The sequence below is a fragment of the Calypte anna genome, chromosome 21 (genome assembly GCF_003957555.1).
Source record: "Calypte anna isolate BGI_N300 chromosome 21, bCalAnn1_v1.p, whole genome shotgun sequence".
NCBI lineage: Eukaryota > Metazoa > Chordata > Aves > Apodiformes > Trochilidae > Calypte > Calypte anna.
In genome coordinates, this window is record NC_044266.1 from 3,340,717 (window position 1) to 3,348,785 (window position 8,069).

At 50.7% G+C, this 8,069-nt stretch overlaps 1 protein-coding gene across 1 annotated transcript; it reads left to right on the top strand.

Annotated features, from left to right (window-relative positions):
* Positions 1-5,398: 5,398 nt before the first annotated feature.
* Positions 5,399-6,653, top strand: RNF223 (ring finger protein 223). The gene is given in 5 exon segments (XM_008503740.2): positions 5,399-5,450; positions 5,768-5,973; positions 5,975-6,013; positions 6,015-6,115; positions 6,117-6,653. Coding segments are annotated over 5 exon segments (894 nt in total). The 3' UTR covers positions 6,613-6,653.
* Positions 6,654-8,069: the final 1,416 nt, after the last annotated feature.

The following is an 8,069-nucleotide window of genomic DNA, read 5'->3' on the forward strand; positions in this document are numbered from 1 at the left end:
TTGTAATTCTTCTCCTCATTAATTAATTATTAATCATTTCTTTCTGATTTTTTTAATTTGTTTAGGAAATGAGGCCATGGCAAGTGAGGTCCTACACCTCACCCCAGGGCTCCAGGCACATTGGCTTAACTCCTGCATGCAAAAAGAAAAATAATATAGATATAAATTTAAAAATATCAATTTAGAACAAGCATTTTCTGGCTGGTTTTGGTGTGCCCTACACCTGCATGTGGAGAATGCCTTGGAGAAGCACCTGAGATGTGTGTGGACAATGCAAGTTTGAGGAAAAAACATTATTAATAAAGCAACTGCTGCTTCTTAGGAGCCCTGTTTCTTTCAGGGCCACCCTGACAGCACCAGCTCCCCCAGCCAACCCTTTGGGATCCTCCCAACATCTCCTGCCACATCCCATCCATCCATCCATCCATCCATCCATCCATCCATCCATCCCTCCAAACCCAGGACAAAAAGAGCAGCCAGGCAGCCTCCTCCCAACCCCTCCTCATCCTCCCAGCCTGGTGCCAGGGGGGGCCACTTTGCCCCAGGTGCTCAGGTTTTGAGCAATCACCTTGAGATAAAGGGGAAACCAGTCCCAGAAACACCCAAATTCTGTCCTGGGGGTGATCTGGTGGTGTCCCCTGGATCAAGGGCTTTAAATGTGCACATTCTGTCTGGAGCATGAGCAGAGGAATCAGTGATGCTCCAGTGGGCACCAGGAGAGAGGGTCCCAGCCAGCCCCAAACCAAGGGATTTAGCTCCTCAGTCTGCTCCCAAACATCACCAAATGGCATTAATTTTGAGGCCAAAGCAAGTGACTCAGTGAGGAAGCCTTTTAAAAATCCCATTTGCATCCCAGATCCTGCTTTGTCAGCTCTGTGCTCCCAGCTTGGCTCATCCCTCAGCACCCACATAAATAGGTTGGGGAGTGCTCTGGGATGGTGTTCCCTGCTCTGATGGGAGCTGTACCACCAGGTACAAGGTCAGGAAAATCCTTTCCCTGCCTTCTCCATCGAGGTGTTGGTTTTCCAAGGGAGCTCCTGGTGAAGCCACTGGAGGGAGGCTGCTGGAGAACAGATAATTCCAGCTCTGGAGGGATGAGGTGACCCTGATAAATTTGAATCCTAAACTTGATTTCCACCTCTCGGGTAATTTCAAAATGCTTCTGTTATTTCTCAAAGCTTCCTTTGGGATTTTTTTACCTGGAGTAGAGGAATGTGGAACCCAAAGCCAGTTGGGACTGCCTGCCACTAAAGTCTGAGGGTTTAGGCACTTCCCTGTCCCAAGGACAAATACAGCTCCATACCCTTCAGAGGGAGATTTCTCAACCATTTATTTTTTTTAGGGAGGGATTTAGTTGCACTTGATGATCTTAAAGGTCTTTTCCAACCAGAACAATTCCATGACTCCATGATTTCCTGACACTATCCTGGGAAAAAAAAACCAAAACCAGAGACCATCTTGGTTTGTTTGCTTGATTTTTTTTTTTAAACACACAAAGAAAAGTAGCAGTTGCCACAAATAACCAGAATAAAGTTTTGAATGTTTGTCCCTTCCCCCCAGTACACCCACCTACACTCAGTCCCTTATCTGCACCTGAGTGTAAATTTATTTGTTCTTTTTTTCCTCTGATATTCTTTGAACCAGAAAAGGTTTGCAGGTCAAATGCTATTTCTCCTAAGAGCAAAAGCTTCAAAGAATGAAATTCCTTCTCTCTGACAATCCATAGAGTATTTTTTTGGGTGATTCTACTTGAGCTTGAAGCAGAGTGGCTCACTTCATTTATAACCAAAACTTACTCTGGATTTTTCTAATGCAACAATTGATTTTTTTTTAATTTTTTTTTTTTGCCTCAACCAGTAACAAGAAACTTGACTGTCAGCACCTGGGTTCTGCTTTTAGTTGAAGGCACTTCCAAATCATTTCTCCTTAATAATTCCCATTTTCAGGCTTGCTCTGGAAGCTTTGCTGCCCCTCCACCTGCACAGACTGCACCGGGCTATAAAAAAATCACAGAAAACCACTGAAACCAGTGGAAAACTGGGGAGAACTGACCCGAAATCAGTGGTGCAGAAGAAGATGAAGGGCTAAACATTTCTCCTCTTGCTTCCTGAGGGCAGGCACAGGGGTGTCCTGGGCAGCAGCCCCTTATCAGGAGCATTCCAGCCCGTCCTGTTTGTCACGGGAACCGGCCCGAGCGGGAGCGCTCGCAGCCACGGGAGTGATTCAGTGGGGATGGGGAAAGGCAGGTGGAGCAGGTAAGTCACCTCCAGCCAGGAAGGTATAAAAGATCCTTGAATTACAGCAGCTGGGCCACTCGGACCTGGGGAGCTGTTAGAGGTTACTTCTGCTGCTTGGAAAGAACTCGGGAAGCTGCCGGGGAGCTGGGATACCAGGAGGTGGCTTAGAAACCCAAAAGAACCTGAGCTTGAGATTATCCTCTGGAGAGAAGGACTCTTCAGGATAGATAGCAAGACCCCAGAACATGCTTTTCTCCTTCTAACCAGCACTCTGAACAGGTATTTATAGATTTTAATCTGCTGTACACCTCTTAACTTGCTGTGTATCCAGTTGCTCTGAGTTCAAGATACCATTAGGGACTTATACTGGTGACCAGTGCTGGCCACTGGCTCAACTGCATGTTCTCTTTGGTTTTATGGTGTGGAAAGAAGTTTTCTAGAGCTTGTTGGGAAGTAAAAAGTATTTAACTACTTAGTTTTAAATCTGATTTGATGCAACTTTCTGGGATTGTTATTTAGTGGTGTTCCCAAAGGTTCTGGGAAGGGAAATAGCTGCAGGGCTGGAGGAAATGCAGGGTGAGCAGGGAGGTCTGAGCAGCTGCAGAGATTTTCTTGTCTTAAAAATAAATAAATAGTGGATGTAAAAACCAACCAACCAAACCAACCCCCCAAGAAAAAAACAGACCCCAAGAAATATCAGAAAAAACCAAACCCCAAACCTAATTCTGTTGAGATGCACACAGCAGTGGGGCTCTCCAGCTTTACCCACTGGCTCTGGGTCAGCAGCACAGCAGCAGTGCCCAGGAGGAATCCTTTTCCCCTTGTTACCTTCTGCCCAACCCCAATTTTAACTTCCTGAGCATCACTCCTACAACAAGAGACCCCAAGGAGCAGGCAGTGGCAAGAACTAAACCCACCTTTCCTTGCCTTGGCTCTGCATCCTGCTTTCCACAGCCTCCCAGTTTAAGGCAGCCAGTTGTGTCATGCCTGTCGAGGTGCTCCAGAGCACCCAAATGCTGAAAAAAAAAATAAAAATTAAGCAGACTCTAAATTTATAAAAAGCACCAAGAGCCTGCAGTGTCCCCATCACCTTCAGCAAAGGGAGAGAGCGGGCAAGAGCTTTTATCATTGAAATGCAACAGGTGTGAGTAAACTTCCTCAAGTTTACAATCCAGATACTACAGTAGCTCTCGAGTTGGTGTAGGGTGAGCTGTAAAACACAACAGCTTTTTTTTTTTTTTTCCTTCCACCCAGGTTATGAAATCAGAGTTTGCGTAAGCACAGGCTGCCAGGTTACCTCCTGCCACCCCCTTGGTTCCTGGCAAACACCCGGGTGCAAAGGCTCAGGTGGATGGGTTGGAGCTCTGCAAACCACAAGATTTAAGCAGAAACCAAACCAGGGGGTTCCCTCATTTCTCTGCCAGTTCAGGCTTGGGTTTGTAATTCCTCAGCTTCTGCCAGATTGTGCTAAAAAAATGCGTGGTAAACCCTAGCCAGAAGAAAAAGCAGTAAAAAAAAAACACCCCAACAACAGTAAAACTTGCTGGAAAGAGCAGATAGTCTGTGACTGAAATAAAACTTGAGGAGAAGCTTCATGAAAATGTCTTTATTTAGAATAAGAGAGGGAAAAGAAAGCCCTGAAATTGGTGTCATGCCGGCTGTGATGAGAGAAGGCAGAATGCTTCAGTCCTAAAGAAAAGAGAATTTTTTAATTGTGCAACCTGAGGAATATTCAGCCTTTCCCAGGAAGATGTGGAGCTTGCAGCCCGTGCTGGTGAGGCAGCAGGGGACTGGTTGCAGCCCTATAATTACAGCAGCCATCTGAACATTGCTGCCTTCTCATCCCTCCATCTCCCAGCAGCAGGAATCAAGCCTGGCCAGTTGGGTGACACAGCCTAAAAAAAATGTTCCCCGGGCACAAAGCAGCAGAGAATTTCCTCCGGTCAACTACTTGCTTGCAGGCAAAGGTCCTCAATAGCTGGGAAGTCATCTGGCTGGGTATCAGCCCCCGGGTGAAGCTGCGTGGCCAGCAGGTCCAGGGAAGGGATTCTGCCCCTGTGCTCAGCTCTGGTGAGGCCACAACTTGAGTCCTGTGTCCAGTTCTGGGCCCCTCAGCTCAGGAAGGAGATTGAGGTGCTGGAGCAGGTCCAGAGAAGAGCAAGGAGGCTGTGAAGGGATCCAGCAGAATTCCTGTGAGGAAGGGCTGAGGGAGCTGGGGGTGTTGAGGCTGGAGAAGAGGAGGCTCAGGGGAGACCTCATCACTCTCTGCAACTCCCTGAAAGGAGGTTGGAGCCAGGGGGGGGTTGGGCTCTTTTCCCAGGCAACTCTCAGCAAGACAAGAGGGCAGGGTCTCAAGTTGTGCCAGGGGAGGTTTAGGTTGGAGATGAGAAAGAATTTCTTTCTGGAGAGGGTGATCAGGCATTGGAATGGGCTGCCCAGGGAAGTAGTGGATTCTCCGTGTCTGGAGATCTTTCCAAAGAGCCTGGATGTGGCACTGAGTGCCATGGGCTGGGAACCACGGGGGGAGTGGATCAAGGGTTGGAGTTGATGATCTCTGAGGTCCCTTCCAACCCAGCCCATTCTGTGATTCTGTGATTTGGGCAGCTGGCGTTGAAGGTGCTTTTTGGTTGATGAAAAGGTTTTAAAGCAATTTGCTGGAATTCCAGCAGCCATTCAGCTCTTTGCACACCCCAAGAGAGCAGAAAGCACCTACGGAGGCTGAGGCCATGCTGGCTCTCCTCCAGGGCTGAGCTCAGGGGAGCTCCAGGCAAGAAGGAAACAGTGGAGAACGTCCCTTGCACCAAGGTAATGTCCCCAACGGGGCTTTTCCTGCTGTGTCACGGTGACAGGACAGGGATGCTGCTTCTGCTGCTTGGGATGGGACCAGCTTGGCACCATCACAGCATTTCCTCACCTTCCTTGGGTTCTTCTGGGGCAAGAGGGGGTTCAGATGCCCCCGTGGAGAGGCAAAACCAGGCAGGATCAGGGGGTGCTGCTTGGTACCCAGCTCTGAGCCCACCAACCCCAAACTGACCCCCCCTGTTTCCTTCCCAACTGAACAGTGTTATCTGTCTCTTAGGCCTTGCTCATGCTGCCACCATAATATCTGAGGGCTTCTCCCAGACTAATAGATTGCCATAGAGAGGTCCCTACGAGACCTCATGGAGTCTTCTGCTCTCCTCCCTGTTCAGGTGTCGGGGAGCACCAGCTGGGGTAGGTTTGTGTTGTGTGTTTTTTTTTTCCTGCCCCGAGATGGGCAAAGACTGAACCCCTCTGGAATGCCACTGTGGTTCTGGGGAAAAGGCTTGGGCTGGATGGGGGATCTCTGCTGGCTGCTCGCTTCTTGGCAGGATGTTTAACATCACCTTTGGTACTCAACTTCCAACAGTTTCCCTGGGAGGGATCTGTTCCAGGCTCAGGATGCAGTGGAAGCCATGACCTTGCTCTTTGTTCCTTCTAAGGGGTCAGACTCTGGTGATGGGTGTCTTCCCGTTGTCTAATATGAAGATTGTGGTTTTCTTCTCTTCTAGAGTCTCCCAGGGCTCTGTTTATCTCCTCGGGCTCCATCATGTCGTGCTTCACCCAGCTGTGGCACTCCAGCACCCCGGACTCTCCGACCAGCCCAGTGCCTTCATCCCCAAGTGAAATCCCCATCCCCATCAGCCCCATCGTTGTCACCTCCCCAGGAGATGGCAAGAGGAAGGCCAGATCCCCCACTGACAAGCCAGGCTCTCCAACCCAACCTCTCCAAAGCAGCATCTCCTGTGGAGTGTTCCAATCTGCTTCAACACCTACGACAACACCTTCAAGACTCCCAAGCTCCTCCAGTGCTCTCATGTCTTCTGCCTGGAGTGTGTGGCTCGTCTGAGCACGGGGCTGCCCCAAACCACCCGAGGATCAGCTTCCATGTCCCTTTTGCAGGCAGCTCACCAACATCCCCCTGGAAGGGGCTCCAGCCCTCCAGACCAGCAAGGAGCTCCTGGCCACGCTGCCCCCCGAGCTGCAGCAGGAGAAAGTCCTCTGGATGGAAGGCACCAAACTCTGCTGCCGCCAGTCCTCTGATGACCCAGAGAACCCAGACTCCTGCATCTCCATCGACGTGGCCATGAGCAAGCCAGAGAGCCCAGAGGCCCCTCCGAGGGGCTTGGCGGGGAGGCTGTCCCGCTGCGATATGTGCGACGATTGGAAACGCATCGTCCTCCTCTCTGCCCTCATCATCATCCTCTTCTGCATCATCCTCTGGCCCGTCCAGTGTGCCCTGAAAACGGGCAACCTCCGCTGCTTCACCAGGACTGTGGCCATCAGCAGGCCCGAGTACCTTCCCCCCAAACCCACCCCCCCAGCAGCACCCATCACGTCGCTCCCCTTCCCCTAAGCAGCCCCCTCGGCCTGGGGGGGAGGCAGGAGCAGGTCCTGCTGCCATTCCTGGGGCTGCTGGCAGAACCCCTGGCCCCCTCCCCATCCTCGGGGCTCCAACACACACACAAATCCACCTCCAGGAGCTCTGCCACAGAAAAATGCTCCCCAGATGCCTCCTGGCCAGCTCAGCATCCTGCTGCCAAGCTCTCCATGGGAACTCGCTTGGAAACTCCATCTCTGGAGGCATTCAAAACCCAGCCTGGGGGATCTGCTCTAGGGGAACTTGCCCTGGCAAGAGGCATACCTCAGGGCACCAACACACACACACATCCACTTCCAGGAGCTCTGCCAAAAAAAAATGCTCCCCAGATGCCTCCTGGCCAGCTCAGCATCCTGATGCCAACTCACTTGGGAACTCTCCTGGAAACTCCATCTCTGGAGGCATTCAAAACCCAGCCTGGGTGCCATCCTCTGGGACCTGTTCTAGGGTAACCAACCCTGGCAAGAGGGTTGGAGATGAGCTCCAGAGGTCCCATCCAACCCCTCCCATGATGTGAAACCACAACCTCAGGAGCAACACCCCCTGGCCCTGTGCTGGCACTGACAGCAGATGATGCCCCTCTACCTCCCTTAGGGAATCAAGGGCTCGTTTTTTTGCAGACTGGAGGACCCAGATGATTATTCCTAAAAGGAGTTGGGATTGGGAGGAGAAAGCCAGCAGCTGAGAATAAACCCAACCCCATGCTGGAGCTGCCAATGCTGCCTCCTGCTGACAACACCCACCAGGACACCCCAGCTGCCCTACTCGGGTTTCCTAAAGAAGATGCTGAAAAAAATCCCTCATCCCTACCTGGAAAGTGATTCTGGGAGAGAGGGGTGAGCTCTGTCAGCTCTGTGCCATGGCAGGACAAGCCCATCCCTCAGGGACTCCACCAGCAACCTCCAGTCATGCTTCTCACAGGCAAAGTGCTGCCTCCAACCCAGAAATTCTGCCTTTTGACACCTCCTCATCTGAAGATGTGTCAGTATGAAGACACAGGCCAGTTGCTTACACCCTATTTTTATTTAATGCAGTGATCTTCTGCCAGTGATTAACACACAAGTCTTCGTGATGAAGGCAGCTTACAATTAAATCTTTTCTATTCAAGCACATGGATGTCAGTATTGTATGCAAGTCCCACACCTGTATGTATTAAATTATCTTTTATACAATGCAAGCTCTCGTAGCAATTACTCTCCTTTCCCCCTTTCTTTACCTGGAGGTCTGCTTGGCAACCCCAAGTCCAGGAATATTCCCAGCCTGCACTCAAGCCCATGGGCTGGGAAGCTTTCTCCTGGAAATCCATACTCCCTGCTGCCTAAGGTGGTGTTGGCCCTGGTGCAAATTCCCTGCACATCCCTGGTTTGACCTTCAAACTGAGAAGCTGCATCCACTCCTCATCCTTTGGCTTCTTCCCAGCTGGAGGAAAGGTG